We start from the raw sequence: 27,628 nt of genomic DNA on the forward strand, positions 1-27,628 counted from the left end.
GTAAAAAAAAAAGCCAAACATGAAAGTCACACTAAGGCTGAACTGACACACAAGGATCTATACAGACCCAGAAAGAAAGAGGAGCAGCAAAGAGCAAAGACGCTGGCAGCACTGCTGCGTAGCTCGCAGGAACACGGGAGGCTCCTCTCCTCAGCTTGCTGCATTAGCACAGCACAGGAAGGCAAGCTTTAAGGAGCACAGCCATAATTCGATTAGTCCCCACTTTACACGATGCAATTAAATTGCTTTTATACTACAAAAGAAATAAAGTCACTATTTTCAAAGTTTTTGACCTCACAGTATAGCAAGCCGTAAATTGAGACATTTACCCAAACTAACTGCACAGCAGGTATGTGAATACACTGCTGCTCGTGATGGGCAGAGACCCAAACAGGTCTTTTCCCTTCCTGCTCTTCCCATCCCTGTTGTAATCCTGCCCACACCACTCTGCTGCTCTTTCCCGACCACAAACGGTGGCTGCTTGGACAGATTATCAAGAGAGACATCTGTTTAACTGACAGACAGAACAGGAAAACATGATGAGTGCACTCATTTTGTTTACAGACTGCAGTTTTTCTAATGAATTGCTTAATTTCTAGCAGAAATCCCATCGGCCTGCAGTAATGGTAAAAGTGGTAAAAACCAAGAAATCCACAGATTTCAGCCTGAAACTACAGCATGATTTACCATTCACAAATGTAATTCTTAGAAGTTGACCAAACATAAAACCTGTAAACCTGCAAAAGAGCAAAGCTTCTTGCTCCAGACATGAACAGGCCAGATTTGAGCAATGAGTCCAAATTTAAGAAAAATTCAGGTTTGGATTTCCAAATGCCTGTTTTAACGTCATGGGATACACAGTTTGTATTTGAGTCACTACAGAAATTTTACGTTGCCTTGGAGATCCTACTTAAATACAAGAGGCTCATCAATTTAAATCAACCGTTAAAATATTTCAGTAACACCTGGTGCAACCTACAAAAAGCATACATACAAACTCAGCTCCTCTGCAAATCTGAAAACTGTTTCTCCTGCTTTTCACTGTATCCTCGAATTGCAAATTCTCTTTTCCACATTTTAGTTTCAACTTGCTTGTTGCATTTAAAATGTGATAGAGAAAGGTTACTTCAACACAGGGAAGGGGGGATGGACCCCAGCCCTCCGCATCAGGTAACTGGCCACCCACCTTTATCAAATATTGCCCCCTGCAGTACTTCCTGCAAAAACACCCACTGGCCACCGGACAAATCAATTTGCTTTATTCCTGCAGGTTTTCCAGCTTACTGGACTGCCCTGAGCCTGCAGCAATAGTGCACTTGCTATTTTATTCACTCTGAAGTTTGTTTTCTTTTTCATGAGACTGACTGTCTGTTCCCCAGGGGTCCTCTCCCGGCTGCTCCAAACACCACGACTCAGTGCTCCCACACCAACACAGCAATAGAGGTATTTTACTCCTATTGACTACTTGGTCCAGAGTACAGCGAAATAAATCCTCTACTCAAACAAGGCACAGAACAGTAGTTGAAAAAACATGGGCAGCTTTCTCCCCTGCAAACATCAGCACTGGAATTTCAAACCTTTAAGAGCTTAAAAAGATGTTTGGTGTATATCTATTTCCTTTGAACTCGAGCTCTCTTCCTGCTTTGCCTTAGAGACATGTCTCTGCTCTTCAGATTCCTAATATGCAACTTTCCTCATTACACAGCAGAAATCTTACTAAGTGCATTATTGGTAGAAGTCAAGTCAAACAAGTTAAAATGCCAATTATTATTTTTTTTTTAATACAGAAATAGAAAATCATTAAGACCTCCTGCGAGTTTCAGCAGTCAAAGCAAATAGAAAGGCGGCCTCTAAGTGTTTGGGGAAGGATGCCACTGAAGTTAGTAGTGTGACAAGCTGTTGAGATTGGAACTGGTAAGTGTGCAGTATAAGAAATAGGAAAAGGAAATATTTAGAATCAAGAGATGCCAAAACTGCAATCAGCAAATGGAAGGCTAAAACTGATGAGCAAATCTGGATGCCTTTTTTATTATTTATTTTTATTGTTTAAGCCGTGCCATATAACCGTCTTGTTACAAGACACAATCAATAACAGCTCCTAACCGCCTCACTGCAGTGTCGTGTACACACCTCCACCCACGTCCCTTGCGACATGAAGTCAGTGGAAGATATGTGTACAATGCTGCTCAGCAAAAGAGGTGCTGTCCTGCTCCCGCCTCCGGATGGCCAGTGCCTGCAGACACAAACTCCCATGTCAATCTGAGGTTTGAAAAAATCTGGATGCTTAAAGCCAATGGGGATTTGTGATATCAAATACATGACAGATTAGAATTTTAGAGTGTGGGGGGGAATCGAAATATAGCCACTAAGCCTGTCTCCTAGTACTTGCAGTTTTTAAGTGCCCAGTTACACAGTAGAGACCGTGACGTACATGAGAACAAAGTTATTGCATAAAGATGCAAGACAACCAGCTTGTGAAGGTGAACCTCCCTAAATCACCAAACCCACTGCTGAGACTGCAGGATAGCACCACAACAGCGGGTACCGCAGAGCCACAGCGTGAGAGAGGGGTCAGAGGGATGAGCACGCGTAGGCAATAAGCTGCAGGTGGCTGGCAGGGAGAGCAGATGAATATCATTGCCAAACTCACACATCAGCAAAAGCCACCAAAAGCAACATGTCATTTGCTGCCAGTAAAGCAACAGGTGAACATACGAGAAGCGAAGCAGCCGGGACACATACACCTCTCTAAAGGACCCAAAGCAGTGGGAGGTGTTGACAGCATGAAACATTTCTGTTTAAGGATAGAGAATGCAAAAGAATCACTTCATAAATTATTCTCTGTTCTGGAGGAAGAGTGAATAGACTTGAAGGACAGGTGATGTCTCTGAAATATGCAAATAGAGCTGAGCTGGTCCAAGCAATTACCTTTCCACTGCCTGGAACTTCAGACTGAAAGGAATGACTCACAAGAAAGAACAAGAAACAAAAGATGCACTAAAAGATAGAAGATGAAGGAAGACTGCATCAAGAGGAGAATGGAGACAAGCATGGCAAAGTATAGTCCTGACCTCCTACTAACAGCTGTTCTTGGGAAAAGGAACAAAACAACCTACGACACAAAACACAGTAAGACTCATGCCAACGTAGGAAGACCTAACTGCCAAGCATCCAGAAAGGCAATGGTGGTTGTTGGTTCTAGACTTCTGGGTTCAAGATAAATACAGCAAGGAGATTCCTGCAGCTTCATGAATGTAAGGACAATGGATCTCACCTCAATATCCTTTGGGTTATCTGCTATTTTAAAGATTTCCTAGAAAAAAAAAAATTGCTGAAAATAAATGCAGTATGATCATTTCTTTCCAGGTCTTAGGCAAAGCTCTGAAAGAAAAGATTAGGCATGACTATCAGACAACCTGCTAGCAGCAAAGGTGAAGAAACTAAAACACATTGGAAATAGCCATGGAGATGAGCCCACAGATGTGCCTCTACTGTCAAAAGTAGCATACCAGCTTCGCAGAGCAGAGAACAGTTGGGCCACTGCCTCTCCACATTCAGATGCCTCCTAATGAAGTGCAGGTACTCCAAACTCCATGCAGGAGTAGGAAGCAGCAGGTCAGATTTTGGCTGCTACTGGTGTTCTCATTGCTTCTGAACACAAATTCAGGGTGCTGCTCCTACTGCATCAGAATGCTTTTACTTTGGGGTTTTTTCCATCCAAAACAAGCAAGGATTACTAAATTATAGCAGTTACAGTCTGATGCTGAAAATGTACTAATACAGAAACTGCAAGGTCAATATGAAAGAATGAATCAATGAAGAATCAAGGAAAAGGAATGAAGAAGTGGATCTATTTGGACTGCATAAGAAACACTGCATTTAGTTTCATTCTATTTATTAAGAAAAATACTGACAGCCTGAAAGCTGCAGAACAGCAGCAAATCTGCGGGGAAAAAAAATGAACCTATGAAAAAGATAAGGTGTTTCTAAGTTTTAAATTTTGCATATTTAGTACTAAAGGATCAAGACATTAAAAACCCTTTGCAAATATATGAAACAGGAGACTGAGGAGGATTTAAGATAACACACAAGAACAACTTTAAGGGATGAGATGAACTGTTGAAGAAAAAGTATGTAGGGAATATTGAGAAAGCTTTACAATAGCAAAATTCATGAAGCTGTACAATGAGAAATTCAACACCCTTGTACTGTAATTACTACTTACAATTCATAATGATCTGAAAGCTGAACTTTTAAAATTTGTACCAAGCACTTTATGCTGCTTTTAACCAAATACTAGGAGTATTTCATTCATGATCTACCAAACATAAGAAAAATTCAAAGGAACCCAGCAGATGAGCATGTAAAGGAGACACAACGACAGTGATGAAGCACCTTGTAATGTACCCACAGATCTTTTCTATAAATCCAATTTGAAATTTGAAGACTAAAATAGCTATTTTATCTCCATCCCCTGACACACACATCTCCATCATTTTAAAGAACAGAGCTCCCTCTCGTGGATCCAGAAGGTGCGGGGGGGAGGAGAGTACAGAGTAGCATGAGACAGATCAGTGAGAGGACTCCTGATAGCATTTTCGTCATATAAAAGTGGAATTAAAAGGAAGATGTAGTAGGAAGGACAGGTGACTTCTTTTAAAGAAAGCAATGTTACCTGTACTTTAATGCTAACTTCTAAATTACATTCTCTGCTAATGTAAGTTCCTCTGCTAGGCCTTTCTACACCTGAGCATATTCCTTTACTGTAAAGCGCTCAGATCTCTTAACAGGTTTTAGCTCAGTCATAGGCAAGGCACAGGAAAAGGAGAGAGTCAGGACAAGAAATGTGGCACCCATGCAGCAGTGCATGGACAGTAAACCAGATAACACCCTACGGATTTTCCTCAGCATTATAGCTCCATACACTGAGGCCACACAGAGGAAAAAAATCATTGGCTTCAAAAAGCCAAGAAATACACGCATAGTTACATGAGTGAGAGAAGCACATCTGTTGAAACACTGCAACAAAAGCACCTGAAGAAAGAAAAATCACATTTCTTTAAACCACTCTGACAACTCAGCCCTGCCGTCTTCACAGAAACTTCTGTCCAAGCTCCAGCATTGCTCTCCTCCTGCAAGCCCACGCTTCTTGCATCAACTATTCAAAAAGGGAGGACAGAGCAACGCATGAATGAGCAACCACGCTGGTGCAACAGCACTACCCAGCACAGTCTAGTTTCTGCCAAGTCCTGAGGACAGGCTTATGCGGGGACAGCAATGGGAAGAAACATGCTCACACGCATTCATTCCTCACCTTAGGGGAAGAGGGGAGGAGCAGCGCTGCAAACCATTCTTTGCTTGCTACATGGCTTCTTTAAAATATATATATTTTTTTAAAAACTAACAGATTATTCCACTTTCCCAGCTCACAGCTTTGTAAGCTGAAGGTCACACCTGTGACAGTAACTATTTCTGAGGCAAGAAAGTGAAGGGAGTACCCAAAGCTAAGCTTGTCACCATGCATGACAAGTCTTTTTATGAACAGAAGCTCTACCCATAAAAATTCAGGAAAGTGTTGGTGTTTTGTTTTGGTTTTTTTTCATTGTTTAATGAATATTCATATGTTTCACTTTACACAGCTAGACACTTTCTTCATTCAGGATTGTACATAGATTCTTTTTAAATGATTTTATTTCTGTATGAGAATTTTAGATTGGACAAGAATTTACACAGCATGCAGCTAGCTTTTGCTAACTGCACTGCACAGCATATAAAACTATTTTCCCCAAGGACATTAAAAAGGGTTTCCTCTAAATGACAATATTTCTTTGCTGCAAAACCAGGATCAACGCCATGAAACATGAACTATGAAGAAAAAACAATTACTCTTAAGTCTCCAGAACAGCATCAGAAGACAACTGAGAATCAAATTCTTGATTCATAGGGGTGTGCTCACACACGATTTTGCTTCCAAAGTGCAGGACCAAAAAAGAATCAATTTCCTAACGTGAAAAGGAATTACCATGCCTTCAGCATTTGGTTTTAGTGAAATATCTCCACTCTATCTCCAATCAAAGGCAATACTTTTTCTAAAGAGCATTCCTCCTTATAGACTGATTTTTATACAATTTTTAAACAGGGAGATATCCTTAAATATTCAATCAAGTAATAAACCTGGTAGATGAAAGACAGATTAATTAAAATGACAGTACAGTCTCCCTATAACACACAGATACAGGACTTACAAATACACTTGTTATGTTGGAGTACCTAATCATAATCAGATTTGGTAATTTGCTGCACCGAAACAAAAAGGAAACATTTTTAGAATTGATCATCCAGTTCATGTCACTTTCATGGAGATTACTTTGTATTGATCAACATTTAAATAGTAGTTGAAAAGAGAAAGATGAGAAAAGGATAAAAAGTATCTTTACATGCTAAATACAGCATGAACCAATAAAAGCAAAATAAATTAGATCACTATAGCCAAACCAACCCTGTGCATGCGCTCACTGTAATGAAGATAATTATGAATGAAAGAGATGGTTCTTCATGTTTCAGTCATAACAAAAGGAGAGTTTTAAAAGTGAATTTAGACTTTCATCTGCTCAAAATGAAGTTTGCCATGCAGCAATTAAAATCTGCGTGAAGCTGAACCATTGTCAGCTTTACAAAGACAAATGCTGGTTTGTTTTCTGAACAATATTTTCAAGTTTCCTACCTGTGGATTCCAACTGGGGTCCAGTTTTTTCACTGTAGCAACATACTCCTGCATAGCTTGATGAGGGCTGGTATCTCCCAGGGCTTTCCAAGCCTCCCTAGGAGAGAGCGCAACACATCAGCGAGCCACTCAGAGACAGCACAATGTGATTTTATAGTGTCAGTGGAACACAGTGAACAGATTCATCTAAATACTTTCAGGGGATGCAAAGCCATCTTTCATTCAGTTTGAAATGGTCAACTTTTCTCTGATGCTGTGAATGGCCACTGTCAGTGCAGCACTCCTGTGCTGTGCTGTCAGTGCAGCTGTGAAAGGATCTTTCAGGGGATCCTGGTCCAGGCTGGAACATAGTTTGTGTTCACAAAGTAAAGCTGTTTGTAAAGCTGGAGCTATTTTCACAGCATTTTTGTTGTACGCAGGCTAATTCTGGATGAACCAGGTAAATACAGGAGTCTGGTATTTCATGTCTGCATCAGGCATAGCAGCAAACATTGCCCTGTTAAACAAAGGATTTTTAAAGCCAGTTCAGTGGCAGACTCTCAGAGTTGACATCCTCTAGGTCCATAATCTGTCAACAGATGAGACAAGATGCAACAAAAAGTAGAGCCAGAAATTGCTAGGAATTACAAGGATTTCCTCTTACCATTTCTGCTTTCCCTCAAAATCAAAGAAGCTTGGCTTGGGAGTGTTACAGGTTCCAAATTTCACCTAAAGAAAAGAAATTTCCTTCTGTTAGAACAAAGCAAAGGGAAAGGGACTTGCATAAGGAAATATTGGGTTCTGATAGTTTCAGGGTAATTTCGTTCATGTGCCAGAGGAAAGGTTTTTGAGGGAAAGAACTGACACAACTCAACCCCATCTTACCCTCATTTTAGCACTCTCACAATTATTAGCACCTCTGCATGCCTGTGTTTTCTTTGCGTGATGCAAGGGAAGCAATTTTGTTATGCAGCTCATTTCTTTTGCATCCATTACCCAACAGGGACAACCAGCAAGTGATTTCTCACTTAATGTTATGTTTATTACCCAGCCAAATGCCTCATCCTCCACCAGTATCAAGAAAAATTCTGTTGATGAGGGTTTCTACAGAGAGGATTATTCATTAAGGCTGAAATTCACCTGCTTCCGCACAAAGCTCAAGTAAACAGACTTTGCTTAATTATTTTCAAGGTCCTCTGGAAGGCAAGGGGACAAACTCAGAGCAAAGGAATGCCAAGCAGCTTCTGAATTTGCTCCGAGGAATCTCTCTGCATAGGAAGCACTGTGTGAGAGAAGTCAAGGCCCGAGTGCCGAGGATGAACCAGTCTGTCAGGAGCAAGCCAGAAATTAAAATTTAGGGGGAGAAATAAGAAACACAAGGAACCAAGGGAACGAGCCAGAACAGATGGATAGATATACGAAAAAAAAATCGTATAGCCAGTGTAAAATGGACTTGGTGCCAGTGGGATTCAGGCAGTTTTCCACAGGGTAGTGTACTGATGGGACAAATACAAAGCCCTTCCTCTCACTGCAGGGAGGTCTAGCAGCCATATCTCCTCCGTAAGCTCGCCCACAAAGGGGAACACAGAGGACTGACAGAGGCTACGCCTGCCCAGGGCTCCAAAGGCACAACCGTGTTCCTGCGATGAGGCCAGCACTGACAATTGCCTCAAGAACAGAGCAATTAGCAGGTTGAGATTTGGGTAACAGATATTTTCTTGAAGTCAGCTCAGGAGAATGTATAAGTGAATGTGCCTCTGTCCCTGCCTAGAAGAGCCAGGGAATACGGGTCAGTACCCACCAGATGTAGCTGGTGCCCCTTTCTCATAGAAAATAAAGCCCCTTGCACACAGGTATCACAGGTAAAACAAATCTAACTGAAATGAAAATATCATTGCGATGGGGAATGAATTTACACAAAACATGTTTTGGTTTTTTTTTTTTTTACCTTTTTTTATGAAAGGGCTATATATCCCACAGGGATGATGAATGAAAGACTACAGAAGCCAGAGCAGAACCACAGCTCCAAATGCAACAGCCCCTGGGAAGCAGTTATCACAGCAAGTCCCCATAACACAGGGCACAGCTCACTGCAAAGAAAGCCCAGCACGGATGGGGTATTTCAACAGACCCCGGGGAGGGAACAGAGGTGTGTTCTGGAGGCGAGCAGAGGCTGCTGGCTGAATATTTTGTTAGCCAAGCAAAACGAAACTGCATTCATCAAATGTTTTATGAAATATGCTCAAGTGTTCAGGCAGGTGAAGTGCTTAAATCAACTAACAATTCTTCACCTTAACAGGGTGGGGATTTTATGCTGAGGATGGAATCATTAATCAGGCTTTAAAGAGAGCATGCCCATGCTGAGAGATATTTATTAGTTACACTATGTTTTCATTTAAAGTGTTAGAGGATATGAGTGACTGTAACTGAAATTAATTTCTGTATATCTGACTGTCTCCCAGTGAGCAATTCATTCAAATTAGAACATCTTAGCTGGCCTTTAAAACAACATATTGCATTTCACGGAGAAATAGGAGAAAGGGCTAGCAACAGTTAAGTCCTATAAATCAGTCACAATTCATATAGTGTAAATGTTTTCTCCTGTGCTCAGAGGTCGATTGGACCGCTTGTTTTAAAAAGCAAAACAAACATGGAAATAAAATGCAAATTCATTATCTGTATGGAAAATGTCTGCTTGGCAATTCTTTACTTCAACATCTACCCTGCAAAAATTGGCCAAGTTGGATAAAAAAAAGTCTGTTTTAATATTAATTTTCCACTGCCATCATCAAAACACAACAGCAGTTTCCTCTCTTTAGATTTGGCATTCAAAGGCCGTTCTAGCGTCGGGAAAGACTGTTAGTAACATCGATAGTAATACAAATCAAGGAACAGTAGTTAAATGTCATCCATCAAGAGAGGAAAAAAGTGCACTTGTGCCCTGTTTGCTATTTTAAGATATATTAAAAAGGCTTGCAGTGGTTTTGTTGGAAAGGAGAAAAAGTGTTCTGGCTTCCCTCTTTTTGCTGCAAGGCTCCATAATGCATCAGAAACCAACCAGGAATCTAACATTAGAGGGGACCCAAGCCTGACAGCTGAGGAAGGGAAGCTTTAGCTTACCTAAATAGGCCAATGCTGACAAATACTGGGGGGCAAAGTTTTGTGAAGGACTCTGTCCTCCTGCTACTTCCCTGGAGGGCCTCAAAAGCTGTTTTTCTCCATAACCCGCAGAAAGACGAGAGCCCGTATTAGTATTTCAAGTCAAGAGTTTCTCATCCTGTGTCCACAAAATAATTACTACTGGTCTCCAGGGGGCTGACTGGTCACTTGATGCTTAGCTCTCCTCATTTACAGTTCATCAGCTGCATTAAAGAAAACAGCCAGAATGCATTAAATACTTCCCTAGCATTGCTTCTGCATGCAGAGTCACCTGCAGGCATTACACTCATGAATCGTACAAAGACAACCCAGGCAGCTCCAAATGGGAAGTGTCTGCAGACATCTCCATTTGTGGCCAAAATGGAAATTTAGAAACCTTGGATGAAGCCTTCACCTGAGAGCTGAAGGTCACAACGTTCAGAGAGTGCTCGGCTAGACAGATGCTCAGAGACGTGTTAGCACTGCATACCATCCCCATACAACTTCAGCTGCTGGTCCAGACTGTGAGAAACCTTGAGATTCTCCTTACACAGTACTCCACAACTGATCCATCCCTCCCGTCCCTGGTGGTGGTGGTGGGAAAACGGCTCTTTGCTAATTTTTCAACTGATATATTTATACAGCAGGGAGTTCCAGCCAAGTATTCTTACCTGATTGTAAATCTTGTAAGGTGAGTCATATTTGCAGCCTCTCTACAGAGTAGTAAAAAGAACAGAACTCACCTCCAGACCGCAGGACTAAGCTCTAACTGTACACGGGCCAAGTAAGCCGAATTTCTTTGGCAAGACAGGAATTCCTGCCTGTTCCTGCCCAAAGCTCTGCCCCATTAACCTGCCTCAACCCGTGGGAAAGCCCTGTACTCAAGTGACCGAAAGCAGGGCGTAAGGAAGAACAAGCAAACATCAGCCACAGAATGCAAGGGGCCCTGGCCCTGATGACCAAGGGGCTGTATGTCCCAGAGAGACAGGGAGAGTGACGCTGACAACACTGAGTCAGGGCCATCACACCACTCCGTGCAACGGGAAGCTGCAAGCAGAAACGTTCATGTTCAGAGCAGAGTTGTGGCATCATGTTCTACAATATCTGAAAGATGTCACGCAAAAAATGGGATTATATACTTGAGCCTGCACTCACCAGAGACAGCGTAAGCCCCGTTTTGCCAACGGCACTGGATTTCCAGCTTGCCTGCACTTCTCAGCATTTACTTCGGCACCGGCACATCCGCCTGGCAGGGCAGGTTTTTTTCAGTCCGATTATTCCCAGCAAGTTCTAGATTCCCTCCTCTCTCTGAATGATGACCACTACATTGGTCTCCATTACTACACTTTCTGAACCTCAGTTTTTTGCATCCTCAACACGACAGGCAAGCGCTATCTTCACTTCACCACTACAGACTCAAGGCACAGGCAAGTGATTTGCCCAGAGCCACACAGAAAGTAGGGGGAGAAAAGAAAAATCGGTCCCAGTCCAGAGCCCTACCAACTAGTCTGTTCTTCCTCCCGTTCTGGGGCAGAGTCGTAAACTCAGCAACATCTTCTAAAAACCTCACTGGAGATGACAACTAAGCAATTCCCTTATTTTCAAGTCTCTGACACATAAACAAAATCAGAGAGAAAAGTAATAAAATCCTGAAATGGCCTCCAATAAAAGGTAATAAAATTCCAGGAAAATGCCTATATACCCAAACAGTTTGAAATAAATAATATACAGTATTTTAACAGAGAGCTCAGCTGTTACTGTCACCTCTTTTATGATGGTGCTGTATCTTAAATCAAAGCCCTTAGTGACATAAAACACTAAGCTGAGGAAAGACAAGGATGCCAAATCAAGGACAGCGGACAGATCTGAGTCAGCACCTTTTGTGCACTAGCAATACTACTGTCCACCAGAGTAATATATTAGCAGCCCATTATGCATACTGATACAGCTGCTATAATTAAGCAGAGAAAACTTGCATTAAGCACCCTCATTTTGATTTAAAGCACAAAACGCTGCAAAACTCAAAGTTAGCAGAGCATAATCCTGCAGTAGCTGTGCTAGCAAACTTCTCCCATCTCCACTGCCAGCGTTACCCTCCCAGGCACTCTGTAACAGGGATGGCACCTTTCTGGACAGCACTGGGCAGCCAAAGGCACAGAAACCCAGGAGCCAAGCACAGACTCAAACCAAGGAGCACAAAGGCACATGCTGTTGCATCCTGCTTGGCCAGGGACAAGAGGGACAGAGGAGAAGAGGACAGAAGTGCCCTGTTCCCCTCAGCTGAAGGCAACTGGAAATCTGTGCTGACACAGTGTTAATTATCAGCTTTTTCTGACTTGTATCAAAGCTGTTGTGAAATAGCTTCTGATTTAAGTAATTTTTAACATTAAACACCGTATTGATCTTACAGAGCTAACACCAGGAAACCCTCTGGAGTCTGTTGACAATCACAAGCTGCTATGCAAGTAATACCTCCCCATTTCCACCTAGGACACTTACAAAGCATTTGCAACAGAGCGAAAATTAAGAGGTTATTTGCAACAAATCTCCTGAGAATACAGACAAAAAATTACAGAAGAGAAGAGACACCCTTTCTTTTCATCTCATCCTAGGCATGGTCTTGTTATTCTTAAAAGTTCTCCTAGTATTTTTTTTCTACCCTCCTCTTTCTAAAAAAGGGCAAGAGAAACCTGGAGACCTGTTTAAGCACTAGAAAAATCTGAAAACAAAACCTCACATGACCAGTCTGCTTTTAATACAATTAATGGTCCACAAACCACAGCCTAGGAGCCACCAGCTTTGAGGATAATTAAATATTGCATTAAAAAATGAAAGCCATTATAAGCAGCAGTAGTAGGACAAGGGTATTCCATATGGGAGGAAAAATCATGGGGCAGATGTGCACACCCAACTTCAACTATTAATCCAAACGAGTGGGATTCAGTTTTCAAGTCAAGGCAGCATCTCTTGTCACACACCTGAGACATATTTGTACCTTTACTCTTTAGTCTTCCAGGTGCAACAATACTTACAATTTTTCTGTTTCTTCAAGTTAGGCAACTATTACAGTCCTTTGTATCTTAATTGGTGCTTTTTTGTTGGTTTTACATAACTTTTCCCACAGGAGCAGGAAAAAGTCACATTGTGTATTGCCACAGGATGCATCCTATAGCTTGCTCAATTCACAGAGACCGAGTGGGAAATGGAGTCATGTTCAACATTATAACTAGAACCAACCAGTTTAGTTTCCCAGTCTACTCTAAAGCCCTCCGCAGACAGATCTGCACAGGCACGTCCTTTACGTGGTCGCATCAAAACCCCAAAGATTTAATGCTCCCACCTGGGTGGTTACTGCAGATCCCCGCTGTCTCTAACAGGGAGGTGAGCACCAGCGCTAGCTAGCCATGCACTACAAACCAGACAATCACCTTCTCTAACCTGTCCCACTCGCCTCACCCCCCAGCACACACAGGGAGCCCGGCAAACACAGGCAAGGCAGCTGTATTTACCAGTCAAGTTACTCCACGAAGACTCGGTGGACACTTGGACGGGCCACCAACCCACCAGTGACATGTCACAGCCAACGACAAAGGCCAAATCCTCCACACCAACACCCCACTTCTCCACCACGCAGTCCGCTGAAGCCAAACCGGTGTCTCCGCAGCAGAGGCGAGCGGCGCAGCGTTAGGGCTACCCACACCGCGTGAGGGGGAGAGGTGAGGAACGACAACTAGCGTGATGAATTTAGCAGGACTCTGTCCCACCAGACTTCACCTGCCTTCACCACAGGCGAAGCCAGCGGCACCGAACTTTGCGCTGGGCAGAAAGCTCCCCGCATCCCTGTTTCCCGCACCCCCTGACACAACTTTTTCCACTTGGCACCGTCACGCTTCGTGCAGCAGCCACGCAGGCCCTTGGCGGGTGGCACCGGGAGAGCCCCAGGCCCTGCCACTCGGGTAACGGGCCGGCCCCCGCCCCGCTCCTTCACCCGCGCCCCATGCCCCGCCTGCAGCCAGGCGCTGGCCCCCGAATGCCCGGGCTCAGGCCGCGGGTCGGGCCGGGTCGCCCCGCTCCCGCCTCACCTGCTTGTAGCGGGCGTACAGGTAGAGCAGCTGCTCCTTGCTGGCCGTGGGCAGCAGCGCCGGCAGCCGCTCGGCCGCCTGCTCGAAGAGCGCGGCCAGGTCGCGGCCCGGCGGCACCGTCCCCGTCTCCTCGGATCCCGAGCTCGCCTCGCCGCCGCTCCCGGCCGCCGCCACCGCCGCCGCCTCCAGCGGGGGCGACGCCATGGCGGCCCACCGCCCACCCAGGTCCGCCAGCCGCGCCGGTCCCCCTCACGCCTCGGTACGAGCGGCCGAGCCGCCCGCGGGAAACGCGCGCCGCGCCCGAGGGTTCCGGGTGGCCGCGGGTCCAAGAGCAGCATGTCGGCAAGCAGGAGACCTATCCCCTAAGCTCGGCTTTATAACCCCTCGCCCGCGGCTCTGCCGATGGTGATTAAACAGAAACACCTGACGAGGGGGCTGCCCGCACCATCAAACTTTTTATAATCTTTATAACCTTTATAACCCGCCCCCCCGAGCCCCCCGCGCCCCCAAACCCCGCTTCGCGCTTGGCTGGGACCCGCGTCCCCCGAGGTCCTGTCCCGGGGGTCGGTGCCACCGCTCCCGCGGCGGCCGGGCCGGGGGAGGACCCGCCGCGTCCCCGCTGCCGCTGGAGGGCACTCGCAGGCCGCCCGCGGGTCTGGGCCGGGCCGGGTGCGGGGGCGGGAGGAGCCCCCGGGCCTCAGCGGTGGCCGGGGAGGGACGGCGGGTGCCGGATCGCAGCCAGCATCCTCCCGGGATGCGGGCGCAGGGTGCCGGGTGGTGGCCCTGCCCGCCGCCCCGGGGGTCCCGGCCAAGCGCCAGCCCAAAGGCGGTTTATATTTAGCCCGGCATCTACTTCGGGCGGAAAGTTTTCCCCCGTCCCTGGCACAGCTGTCGAGTCCACCTCCCTCCTCCACCCCCGGCCTCAGCAAATGGCAGCCCTGAGTCCCCTGGGGAAACCTTGGCCACCCCGGCAGCTCCCCGGCCCGCTCCTCCACCGGCTGCCACGGCTGGGGCACGCTGCCCCCCCCGCCACGCCCCGGCCCGCTGCGTCGCGTTGGGGGGCTACCCCACAGCATGTGACCCCGTCTTACAGGTGGGCACACCGAAGCGAAGAGGGGCAAGCAGCAAGCTGGGGTTTTGCCCTGTGGTTTTAGAGGTCCCCGTCTCACTCCGAAGCACTGGGTCTTGGATGCGCTCTCATTCCCCCCGGGGTGCGAGGATGAGGATGAAGGTGCATCCCGCGCGTGACTCGGTCCATTCTGCACGGCTGCTTGCGGTCTCTCGGCCATGTCCCAGACACTACAGACTCACTCGTGCAGCCTGTGAGTAATGCACGCGCTTGTCTTTCCATCCTGAGGCTTGCAGGGGGAAATGCAGGGAGCTGTGGAAAAAAGACCTTCCATCAGAGCTTGAAATAAGCTGGCTTTTATTCTCTGACTCCCTTCACAGCCTCACTGGGTGCGGGAAGTTTTACTTAGGGGGAAAAAAGCCCCGACACAGCCAGGGCAGCAAGCTGGAGCATCACCGGAGCACCTGGACACAGCCCTGCAGGGCTACCACCACTCTCCCACCGGGCCACCAAGCCATGGCAATGTCCCCGTCCCCGAGCTGTGCGTACAAGAAGAGGGTCAGGGTCCAACCACGGGAGCGTAGCTGCACCATAGCTCTGCACGGAGCAGGAGGGGACCCCTGCATCCCAGCCCGTGCGAGAGGGGCGGTGGGGCCCCAGTCTCTGCTCAGTATCAGAGCGGAGATGGGCTCGGCTGTGCCGGAGGCGGGAGCGTGCCTGCAAGCACCCGCTCCGCCCGGGGCTGCCTGCTGAGGGGACGAAGGGTGCCCTGCGAGTGGGTCTGTGGCCCCCGCAGCCTCCTTGCCCGTGCAGCGGGGAACGAAGCCCCGGTTCCAACCGGGAAGGGGGAGAAAGGCGGAAACAGCTTGGCTCTGCCGCTTGCAAATAAAAAATAATAGCTCCTCTCCAGTGCGTAATTAACACCCAGCCTCATAAACAGACTGCAATATTTACAGCGAACTCGTCCTCCCCGCCGCTCTCCACCAGAAGCCGTTCGGCTCCATCCAGCTGGCTGTGTCACCCCGACCAGCCCTGCTCGCCATGGGGAAGCATCGCCTGGTCCAAGCCTGCCAGCGTTCACCAAGGGGCAGGCAGCCGGGCAGGCTGGCAGGATGAAACCCTCTTTGAATAGCTTGGAAAAAGTACTCGTAGCAAATTAACTGAAGCGTACAGCCTCCGCACGCTCTCCGGCTGGTCTCCATGGTGAGAGAGGCCTACCTTGCTGGGTTTCTTCGCTAGAGCACTTACAGCTCCTACTGGATCTCTCTCACTTTTTCCTTGCCTTTTATTTTAAAAAGCGACTGCACCGAGGGCCTGATCCTTCCTTCCACCCCCTCGCTTTGGCAGGCGTGGGAGCAGGTTTGATGCAAGGCACCCGTGGAGGTTTTAGGAGCCTGGCATGGAAACACCAAGGATGGGGATGCTGAGCTCAGACATGCTGCGCCTGCTCTGCGGGATGATGTTTATTTGGTTGCTGGTCCCCGGCAGCCTGGGAGAGAGCAGGACCAGGGCTCGGGGGACACCAGTGCTGATGCCCTTGTGCCGAATGCACCAACCACCCCCTGCAAACATGAAGCAGCGCAGGGCTGGGAGAGCTCCAGTCATCCCAGTATGAGCTGGGCCAAATTCAGCCCACTCTCCCAGCCCCTGGCTGCAGAGCGCACAAACCCAGAAGCATTACGGGCACCGAGCGGTAAAGAAAATCGTGTAGGGCCCTTGCATGAGCTGCGCGTGTGGGTCAGCCCCAGGTCCCGTGCTGGGATCGCAGAGACACAATAACAGGCTGTGACCAGCAGTGCCGAGCAGGGAAAAAATATCCCTGTATAATTATCATATCCATCCTGCCGGTCAGCCTGGAGACCTGTCATTGTCCCTCTGCCGAGGGCAGAGGCCACTGTGCGCACCAAACCCCGGCCAGCCTGAAAGGAACATCTGAAGGGATCCCTGCGAGCTAAGCTATGATTACTTTTTTTTTTCCCCACAACAAAAGGAGAAAGAGGCAATTGAGAGCTGGTTTGTTTGTGGCCGTGCATTTTCCTGCGGGAGACACCTGTCTACGGAGGAGGAGCAGGCTGCGGGCTGGGGACGCGTGTGCCCTCCCGAGGGCGAGGGGTACGGGGAGCAGGGGGAGCCCGGGCACGCTCCCCTCCCATCGCACAGCCCCCAGCACACCTCCACCCGGCACGCATCACCTCTGCTGCGGGCAGAGCTGGGCCTCTGGTTAATAAATGTCCCCTCCTGTCTCCTGAGCTCCTCCAGGCTACCTGTTGCGTGTGTCCTCGTCCCACCGCTCTCGTCTCCTTCGTCTCCCTCATCGCTTCTTCTTGGGAGATTTGCCCCCTGTGCCTGCGCCCCGGGGGGAGAAGCCTCCTCCCCGTTGTGCCTCCCACCATCCCTGTCCGTCAGCTCCCGTGCCCAGGCCACAGGAGGGACCAAGGGGGGACTCCTGACTGAGCCTTTGCCTTTGCCAAACATCCCTGTGGGGCACCGCCAAGCCCCCCGAAAGCCGGGGACCCCCAGGCTGGGCCAGGCTTTGCCTGCTGACGAAGCCTGGAGCTGCATGGGTGGCAGCTGCCTGTCAAAGCCTCCTCTTGGCGGGACGTGAGGCTGATGGCTGAGAGCTTTTCCCTTGGCCTCCAAGATCACAAAATCTTCACTGTGACAAACCAAGCCGTGATGCAAGTGTCTGGCAGGCGGCACGCTGGTGCGATGCTTCGGGCTCTGTGCTTTATCCCACCTTCTCTTCTATGGTGCTACCACCTCTTGTATCTATTCCGGGTCCTGCGCCAAGAAGGTCCTTTCACTGCTCTGGTGGCTCCCCAAACCCCACGTCCTCCGTGCAGAAAGCAGATCCCGGAGCACAGCCGCCTCCCCGCATTGAGCCAGAGCCATCATCCTTCCCTGCCCGGACCTGCAGGAGGAGGGCTCGCATGGGGCTCGGGCTGGAGCAGTGCCTGGCTCATCAGGCAGGGACGGGGCGGCGTGTGCCTGTCTCAAGCTGTGATTTCCATCTGGAATATGGATTTTTTACATGTATCGCTACACACGATACATGTCACGGCACCCGGCTTGCCTTCGCCCCTGCAGTGGGAGAGGGAGGAGGGGAGACAACCACTGACTGCTGCCCCTCTACTCTGCACGCTCCCTGCTTTAGCAGAGAGATGAAAAAACAACCTCCTCATTTTTCACCCTGTGCATGTGTCCCCTGTTAGCAAGGCAGAGCAAATGCACACCCTGCTCAATATTTTTGGGAGCGGATAGATGCCATAGCAGCCAGGAGCCCACAGCGTGGCTGTGAGAGCCATGGCCCCCTGTCCCTGACAAGGGAGGTGATTTCCATGAAATGGAAATGGAGTCACAGGCAACGGGAAACCAAAATTCAATTCTGGCCAGGAAAGCAGCTAAACAAAGGGCCGAGGTCTCTGCCCCAGCATAAGCAAAGTCTCCCTTGCATGCATCACCTCCACAGAGTTCGGCTCCGTTGTGCGTTTTACCTGCATTCATTATAGCACCAGGGCCATTTGTTTGTGTATAATAAAGGGGGTCTGGGAGAAAAGCGTGTAATTAGCACATCCATCATATAGGTTTTTTAGATATCAATAAAACATCGATTCCCTCCTTCCATAAATTCCCGTGCCGGGGTGAATACAAATCAGTAGCCGCGATGGAAAAGGAATGCATAACCCCCCTCAGAAGTGCATAAATCTCCCCTCTCCCCAGCATATCATTAGACCTCTTAAACGCTGATGGAAAAACTCCTCTGCCGGGTGCCAAGTGCTGCTCCCCAAGTGTGCCTGAAGCCTTGCTGGGCTGATATCAGCAACAGCTTGGTTGCAACACGGCGGCTGGCCAGCGGTGCAAAGGTTGCAGCCGGAGCTGTGCAAATAGTGGATCTTTCCGTGGAGAGAGATACCTCATCAGTCCTTTCGGTTTGGGGCAGTCAGATGAAATTTTGTATGGTATTTTGTTTTCTAAATTCAAACGAAAAGCATAAGGAGAAATTTCAGTTTGGTTGACCTCGAGTGTTTTGCTTGGTGTGAAACAAACACAAGAAGTTTCACTTTTGTTTCACTTTACTCAGCCTCCTGCTCCATCCATCCTCTTTCCCATCTTTTTTCATGCATGTGCAAAAACCGCAGCAGAGCCCTTAGTTTTGAAACAAACCCCTAGGTTATTCATTGAAAACAGCAAAATAAAAAGTCACTTCTTAAGGGTTTTTTTTTTCACCTAAGCTAATAATGAAATTTAGTTCGCTTTTGGATGTTTCAGTTCCCCTGAAACTGCATTGAGAAGACAGAGCCGAGGCATTCAGCGGGAAAGCCCCACTGAGGTTCAGCTGCTGCAGGGCTGCCACCTCCATGCTCCCCTGCCTCTTGCCAGCTCCCCCTCGTCTCACATCTCCGCATGGTAGCAGACAGCGAGTAATGGCTCCGTTTGTCACTGCCCTGTCACTGCAAGGCCACAGACATCCCTCATTTTGCTCTCCATCTCCCCCAGGCAAGGTCTGCTGCCCACCCATCCCCTGCTCGTGCCATGCCTGGCTCTGCATCCCTCCGGTGTTGCACCAGGTACAGGTACCTGGCTCTCAAATCCCCTGGCAGCTCCTCAGCCACTGTGACATCTCACAGGCAGGAGATCTAGACCATAGTGTTGGCAAGATGTGCCTGGCAGTGACCCGCCGGGGATGCTGCCCTCACCTGCAGCCCACCTTGGCGTTATCTGGGGCCAGCAGCATTTCTCCCCGGCGAGCGCTTGGACCTGCTGTCTGTCCCTGCCCAGCCCCGGGGCAATCCCCTGTCCTGCCCACGGAGGTGAGCACCCACTGATGTTGTGCCCACGGAGGTGAGCACCAGCTGATGTGTTCAATGAGCTCTCCTTACTGGGGAGCATCCTGCATCCCTCCCCAAACCCTCCTTACTGGGGGTTACTCCCCATCCTACATTCCTTCCTGAAACCCTCTCTGAGCACTGCCCATGGGTGACAAGGTCCACCGGAGAGGGGACGCAGCTCTGGAAAAGCTGTTCCCGACCCCTTCCCCGCTTTGGTGCTGGCTCCGCTCTCCCCCAGCGAGGAGCGATCGAAGGGAGTGCCTGTAATTGCAGCTGTCAGCAGTAACAATCACGGCGCTGCCGTTATAAATGGCTCCAGCCTGACTTTTACTTACAGATATCCCTCACGTGATGCTACAAGTCGTGCAAGGAAAAAACTGCACCGCAGAAAAGCAATTGCACCTTCCAGCTCTGTGGAAGGAGATTTATGGCTTGTTTTGGCCGTAAAATAGAGCGGGCAGGGTTTGGGTTGCAGGTTGGCATGTCCTGACCAGGCAGGATGGGGTGGTTCAGAGGACGGGGACACCCGGCGTCCCCTCCGCATCGCCCCACCAGGGATGAGCCCGGATATCAGAGCTCCTGCTCCTGCCCATTCGGTGGTCGCTGTTAGCAAGGGAAGGGTTTTAGACTAATTCCTGCCAGACATATAAAATCACGATGACATCTGGAGCCAGAGAGGAACTGCGGGGGACAGGGGTCTCAGGCTGTAGAGGTGACCCTTGCCAAATCTGCTGGCATTGATCAGAGGCACTGAGAAATGCTGGGGGGTTTCCACATACGTGCGGTTTGCAGTGCCGGGACTAATTTGTATGGCGAGGAAAAAGCCGGGCTGTGTCCGGTCCGCGGTTGCCATCAGAGACCAGAGCCGTTGTTTTCCGAGCAGCTGGCTGGGAGCAGATGTGGAGTCCCCAGCCCGAGCTCAGCCCAGCCGCTCCCCAGCCCATGGCCAGACCAGGAACCCAGCTGCCATGCAGCTTCTTGCTTTCCGCCCTGGTGGCACAAGGACATTTGGGACATGTTCTCACTTGCTTTAAATGATTCTTTCCAATCTGGCGTCTGTCCTGAGGCTGTAGGACCTGGAGCTGTGTGTTATGGCACCTACAGATGGTTCACACTCAGCCCTGATGCATAAGGGAATGACCTGGAGACACACGATTCCTTCCAGGCCGAGCAAGACCCTCCATGGAGAAACAGCCTAACCTAGTGCTGTCCCAGGAGATCACCAAATGGACTTGCTGTGGACAAGGTCTGTCCCCTGCAACGCACTGGGGGCTATCAGTAGGAGTCGACCGCCCTAAGGGTGCTCACGATGCAGGGCTCAAGCCAGGCAGGGTCAAGCCAAGTTTGGCAGGAGCAGCTGTTGTTTTCCTAACGCAACCCTTGCAAATAGGAAGCCTGCAGCCTTTTGTGCACTTTGATAAGGTTCAGAGGTTGTTAAAAAACCCACAAAGCTATGGCAGGATTTCCAAAAATTCCCAGAAAGTCCGGCCAGCTGTGGAGAATTCTGCCATAGCTATTACCACACACCTCAACCTCGCCTGCACTTAGCTTTTTGTTGCCATTATAGACATGCTGGTTAAGGGACATAGGTTTAGTGCACACAATCGCAGTGACACGTCCTCTAGCGTGCGGGTGAGGATGACACCAATGCATGCTGTCACACACGGCCATGGTCTGCTCTTCCCAGCGGGGACCACTCACCAAACATCAAGCATCTTTGTACCAGCACCGAGGCACAACCCCAGCATTTGTCCATCTGCAGCTCAGCAATCGCGGGGGTGACGCCAAAAAGGGTGGTTCCCCCAGCCCTGTCCCACTGCCCTGGATCCGGCTGGCTCTGGAGCAGAGAGAGGGAGAGAGCGGCTCGGCGTGGGCTCCTGGCGTGGGCTCCTGCCCGGGCAGTGGGAAGGAGGGAGCTGGTCACTCGTGCAAAGGGCACAGTGCCGCTGCCAGCGCCGCCCCGCCGCTTTATTGTGCTTGTGGCAGCCTGCAGGATCGATACACCGAGATGTGCCGATATCTCGTGTTTCCTCCGCGACCTGCCGCGACTCCGGCGTGACGGTGGTGTTGGCCGCACAAGCCAGCAGCAGCACCTCTGGGGACACTGTTTCTTGTCCCAGGTCACCTCCCTTCCCGCTGTTTGGCAGGGTGCTGCCCCCCTTCCTTCACCCCCCTCACATGCTATATCCCCCTGGGAAGGGGCCAGCAGCCAGGATGGCGATGGGGAGGTGAGAATGTGTTTAACAAGGCAAGCGAGGTTGGGGTAAACAGGACAGGGACGGTCCCAAGGCCACCTGGCACTTTACCAGCCCCTGCTCCCTGGAAAACATCCCGAAGGGATAAGGGTCCGTCCTGCCCCAGGGCACGGCAGGGCAATGCCACGGATGCGGAGAGGTGCTGGGGGGGATGGACGCTGCGCTCTCCCCTGCTGCAACCGGTGAGGAGGGGGATTTAGCAGTGGGGCAGTCCCGGGGACAGAGCAGGGAGGGCAGAGGCTCTTCCCGGGGCTCTCCTGGAAGCAGCCCAGACAGCTCTGGGGCTCGGAGGAAGCAGCTCTTGTTTCTTCTCTAATTTTAGACCTTTTCGGGGTGTTCAGTTTTCTTAACCACTGGTCAGCTGCTGTCTTCTCGCACAAAGCAAGCATGCATAAATTAAACCAGACACATATATATGTACTGGAAACGATCCAAGAGCAATCACTTACACACCAGCGAAGGGCGTGAAACCCCCCATCTGCTCCCGGTTGTAAGACAGCGCAGCGAGTCCCTGGCCCAGCCACCACCAGCACAGCTCCCCGGGGCTCGTCCTTCTACGGCGGTGGGGGACATTGCACCCCTCACAGCGCAGGAGCCTGGCTGAAAGCAACCTGCCAGTGGCATCTTGACCTAAACCATCAGGGCAGATGGTGTTTTTTCTTATTCCCCAGCTGGGTTTCCAGGCAGGACACCCCTGCGATCTCAAGCAAAGCAGAGGGGACACATGCAAGCAGTGAGGAGCTGCTCCCTGCTTGCGGCTGTGCATACGTCGGTCGTGAATCAGCCCGGGAAAGGTCAGCCTGCTTGGGGGCATCAGGCAACGAGTGGAGGCAGCCCCGCTCCCCCCATGGGGCATCTCCTGGCAAAGGGGAGCTGCTGCTGCTTTGGCTTTTTGCTCCGTGTTTCTGCATCCCTACGTGTTTTGGTAGCAATCGTGCCTCTACACGTGGGCTTGCAGCCAGGGGTACGTTGTTGCCCGACCTTGGGATTTTTAACATCAGGCATGTTAACACTGGCTGAGCAATGTATGGGCCAAATCCTGCCCTGGAGAGTGCAGGGGAGGTGATAAATAAGCCAGGCAGGGCACAGTTACTGCCCACAGACGTGCATGCCCATGCACTTGTGGCTGGGGACAGGGCTGCCCCATCCCTGGGGCTGGATCTTGAGTCCTAAATCCACCTCCGTGATGGGCTCAAGTCCCCATGGATCAAATTCAGCCGGTGGGTAAAGTGACCCACCTGCAGCCAAGGCGGAGGCAGGCACGTCCTCTCCTGGCAGGTCTCATCCTGGCTCCCGCTGAAACGGGGGCAAAAGCGTCATCTTACCCCTCTTGGAAGAGCTGCGGGAGGTTATGGCTGCTGGGACAGCGCTTGGAAGAGGCCGGCTCGGTACCGACATCCCTGCCGCTGGAATCAGGCCCATCCAGTGCGTTATTATTACCTGGAAACCACTACTCCTCCCGGCTTAAAAAACCTGCTGCAGGCAGCTTGCCTGGGTGTGTAAACGCCCTGACAATTCCCAGTGGATCGGGCTGTGCCGCTCCCGGTCTGACCCTGTGCACTGCCTCTGCCCTGGGGACTGAGACCCCTCCCAGCTTCTGATGCTCATAATCACATCCTCGTCCTCCGCCGGTACTGGGCAGGGAGGGAGAATATGTGAAAAATCAATAGCTCCAGCTCAGGCTGCCAGAGGATTTGTGCATTTTGCACCGCTGTCACTGGAAAATCTACTATATCGATCACATTTCTCAAGACTGGTATTGATGGAGCAGATAATGGGAGCGTTCGGGGCTGGCCGGTGGATGCCGAGGGTGTCTGAAGCCCAGGGCTGCTGCTCTATTGATCCTGGCAGGCAGGGCAGCATCTCTTGGTGTGCTTTACTAAATCCCCTCGTCATTCCATGTCAAGCTCGCCCCCGACCTGCTTTTACTTCTGTATTTATTTATTCCCCGCCTTCCTTTTCAAGCGGCGGCAGTGAAGCCCCTGGTCCTCCCTTGGGAGCAGGAATCACCTCCCGGGCAGGGCAGGGCAGTGGAGGATGCAGAGAGCAGCCATTTCCCTGCACGATGCCTCCGCCGCCTCTGCGGAGCAGCTCTGGCCGGCGGCAGAGAGCGGCTTTGCCGTGCCAAGGTCAGGGGCACGCCGCTTCTCCCGGCCCCCTGGGCTCAGGCATTATTTCTTCTGGTTTCGGTGGAGAGGAGATGAATTTATCTTCCCAGCTCCCCCTGACGTTGACCCAGCCAGTGATCCAGGCTCGGCACGTCCTGCTCTGCTCATGGGGCCAGGCAGGGTCGTGCTGCTGAAGCATCCCCTCCCGTGACAAACCGAGCCCCGAAATAACCAGGCATCTTAAAAGTCAGCTGCCTGGGGAGGAGGTGGGAAGAGAGGTGTAGGAATGGTTGTCTGTGGGTGTCCTGCATTGTCTCCTGCTACGGAAAACCCTCCTCTTCGTGATTTTATGAATGCCATTAAAGAAAATTTTCCCTCTGCAAGACTCTTTCTCTAAAGCCTCTTTTGAAGACTCCTTCTCCCCAGCAATGCAGGATCTTTAAAAGTATAATTATATTTTTTTAAAAAAAACCACCATGCTATTTATAAATTATTCTATATGCTCTCAACAAAGCAAGTGCCAGACTGCACTGGCGGAAAGCCCACTCCCGACTTCTCCTTGCTCGGTTTAAAAATGCAAATAATGTTGCTTCTTTTATTTTTTCCTAGCTACAACAGCATGGGGGAAAATCACAATGCAAACTCTTTCCTGGAAAAGAGCGAGAGATGAGGGGAACGTGGCAGCCTGGTGCAAGCAAGGCATGAGGACCGGGATCCAGACCTGAGACTGGGATCGGTTGGGATCGGCATCCCCCCTTGGCTGGGATGTGTTGCCTGCGTTCCCCCTGCCTGCCCTCCAGCCCGGCCGTGGGCAGAAGGCAGCGGAGGCAGGCAGCGGTGGCCGTTCCTCTTTCATTTAAGGCTTCTCCTGCCCTCTCTTCCTTCCTGCATTCCTCCCCCAGCCCCTGGATGTGCAGAGCTGAGAGTTTTGAAACGTTTCGAGGAGTCGGAAAGCCCCGAGTCCCAGCAGAGCAGCGAAACACTGTCACGATGCCAAGCGTGGTCCCAAAGCGCGTCTGATAACAGGAGGCAGGGTTTTGCCAATCAGATATTTAAACGGAGCTGTTGCTAGAGAACATGGCAATGGTGAGTAAGAAGGAGTCCAGCCTCTGCTCTGCCTCCCCTGCTATCGTCTGTCTTTGTTTAATACCAACAAATAGCATTTATTGATATTAAATAAATAAATAGCATTTATTGGTGGGTAAAAAACTCTCTGAGGTACATAGGGCAGGGGGGATCACTAGTTATTTTCAGTCGCTGAATTTGCAAGCTGTCGTATCGGAAGATATTCGCTTATTATACATCACGGTACATATTTCGTGCAATGCATCCAGCAAATAATAAAAAGAATATTTATTTCTTAATCTGTTCTCCTCCCCCGTGCTGCACGTTATCTCTGGAAGCCTGATGGTATTCAAAGGGTTGAAGCTGCAAAGACCCACCTCACGTCTGCTCCCGCTGAAGTCAGTGCCACTGATCGCGGTGGGAGCAGGCTCAGACCCTGAGCGATTTTATCTGGAACAAGCCTGCAAAAGTAATACATTAAAAAGCTGGTGACCTGCTAAACGTAAGTCAAGCTGTGACATAGCGGTTAGGTCGCGCTGAGGTCAGCACCAGGCAGGTTGCTGAGCGTGAAGTTTCAGATGAAGGGCACTAAAGCTCTATTCATTAAACGGTTTTCTGCAAACATAATTAAGAGATGGTATCAGTGAGCATCGTTGCTGCACGCGCCGCTGTCGCTGCCGGGTAAATCTCAGCGCGGGTAAGAGCCCTCGCAAATCAGAGGTCCCCGGGCTTGTGACAGGACCCTGATAAATCACCGCAGCAAAGGAGCTCTGCTCCTGCAGACGTCAGTAGGAGCGACGCTCCGGGCAGCTGCCTACGGCGGCGGGCAGGAATGCTGCCGTGCTGAGGGGCTGGCAGCTGGGATGGGATCGGCCCTGGTGTGGGTACGGGAAAAACCTGAAAACTATCATCTGAAGTTGTGCCAGAGGTTGGGAGGCTTGAAGGAAAACCAAAATTAATCCCAAACGCAGCAAATTCCCCAAATCTGGGAATTGGGGAGGGGCAAGATTAGGGCCACTGGGGTACCCGGGGATAACCGAGGGCCACAGCCCTGCTCTGAATGGCTCCAGTTTGGTCTCTCACGCTATAACGCAGTGGGTACCAAACCCTCCAGCCCCTGGGGGTGCCTGTATTTCGGGGCAGCCGTGCCCCGGCACGGGCGGGTTTGCTCTTACACCTGCCCTGGGTTTCCCTGCTCCCCCTCGCCCCGCCACGGTGTGCATGGCACCCGGCCGGTAAGCGTGACGAGTGGTGCAAGGGTGAAGGCTTTTGCGATCATGCAACTTTTGGAGACTTTTCCCTTTTTTTCCCCCTTTCTCTTCCCCTCCTCCTTTTCCTTTGCACTGTCTTCTCTTTCTTTTCCTTCCCCCCGGCTTTTTGTGGCCTGTCAGCGTAATTTCCCTCCTCCTCAGTTCTTACTCATCTTTCTTGTGTCTTCTCCTACTCTTCCCCTCCATCTCCATCCTCACTCTCTCTCTTTTCCCTGGCTGGTACCTCCCCATCCCCTCACCTCTTCCCCCCCAACGCACACTGCTCTCCCTGCCGCACTTCTCCCCATCCCATCCCATCCCATCCCATTCCCATCCCATTCCCATCCCATCCCATCCCATCCCATTCCATTCCCATCCCATTCCCATCCCACCCCATCCCCATCCCTTCCCAGCCCAGCCCAGCCCAGCGCAGCCCTAAAGAGTTCAGGATTCAAACTGGGGCTGTCCCAGAGCTGCCATCGCTTATGGAGGGGCTGGGCTGGAGATCCTCAGGGACGAAGGTGACACATTTGGGTCCCAACCGACCCCAAAAATGAGCAGAAAGAGTAAAACGCAGCGGGGCGACCGCGCTGGGGCAGCCCCGGCGCCACCGCACCCCCCCCCCCCCGCGGCCGGTCCGGCGGGCAGGGGCGGGGCCGACCGCCCTCAGCCCCGCCCCTCCGCCGGGCCCCGCCCCGCCCCGCGCGGCGGTGGGCGGCGGCGGCGGTTGCCGTGGCGATGGCGCCTTGCCGGCGGCCGGTTGGCTGTCGGGCCGGCTGACGGCTGGGAGGCGGCGGCGGGGCGGCGGGACGGGGAAGATGGCGGCGGCGGCGGAGGAGGCGGCGGCGGCGGTGGCGGGGCGGCGCTGAGGAGGCCCGAGGCGGGCTGAGGAGTGGCGGGGCGGGCGGGCGGGGGCCCATGTGTGGCGGCGGCCCCCCCCCGCCCCCCACTACCGGCGGCGGCGGCGGCCCCTTCGCAGCCAAGCGCCCCTGAGGCGGCTCCGCGGGCGCAGAGCGAGCACGGCCCCGGCCCGGCGGCGGCGGCAGGATGAAGTTCGCCGAGCACCTCGCGGCGCATATCACCCCCGAGTGGCGGAAGCAGTACATCCAGTATGAGGTAGGGCCGCGCC

The 27,628-nt window shown here is 50.9% G+C and overlaps 2 protein-coding genes across 3 annotated transcripts in view; one reads left to right on the forward strand and one right to left on the reverse strand.

Annotated features, from left to right (window-relative positions):
* Positions 1-14,127, reverse strand: part of ACBD6 (acyl-CoA binding domain containing 6) — an 88,483-nt gene extending 74,356 nt beyond the window's left edge. For both annotated transcript variants that reach the window (XM_050900599.1, XM_050900601.1), the window contains exons 1-3: positions 13,924-14,127; positions 7,368-7,432; positions 6,725-6,821 (exon numbers count right to left, since the gene is read on the reverse strand). In XM_050900599.1, the coding sequence (XP_050756556.1) occupies positions 6,725-6,821; positions 7,368-7,432; positions 13,924-14,127 (366 nt within the window). The remainder of the gene's footprint in view (positions 1-6,724; positions 6,822-7,367; positions 7,433-13,923) is intronic.
* A 13,326-nt stretch (positions 14,128-27,453) lies between these two features.
* Positions 27,454-27,628, forward strand: part of XPR1 (xenotropic and polytropic retrovirus receptor 1) — a 111,824-nt gene continuing 111,649 nt past the window's right edge. The window contains exon 1 of the mRNA XM_050900597.1: positions 27,454-27,615. Coding sequence (XP_050756554.1) covers positions 27,547-27,615 — 69 coding nt within the window. The 5' untranslated portion in view covers positions 27,454-27,546. The remainder of the gene's footprint in view (positions 27,616-27,628) is intronic.

The sequence above is a fragment of the Gymnogyps californianus genome, chromosome 8 (genome assembly GCF_018139145.2).
Source record: "Gymnogyps californianus isolate 813 chromosome 8, ASM1813914v2, whole genome shotgun sequence".
NCBI lineage: Eukaryota > Metazoa > Chordata > Aves > Accipitriformes > Cathartidae > Gymnogyps > Gymnogyps californianus.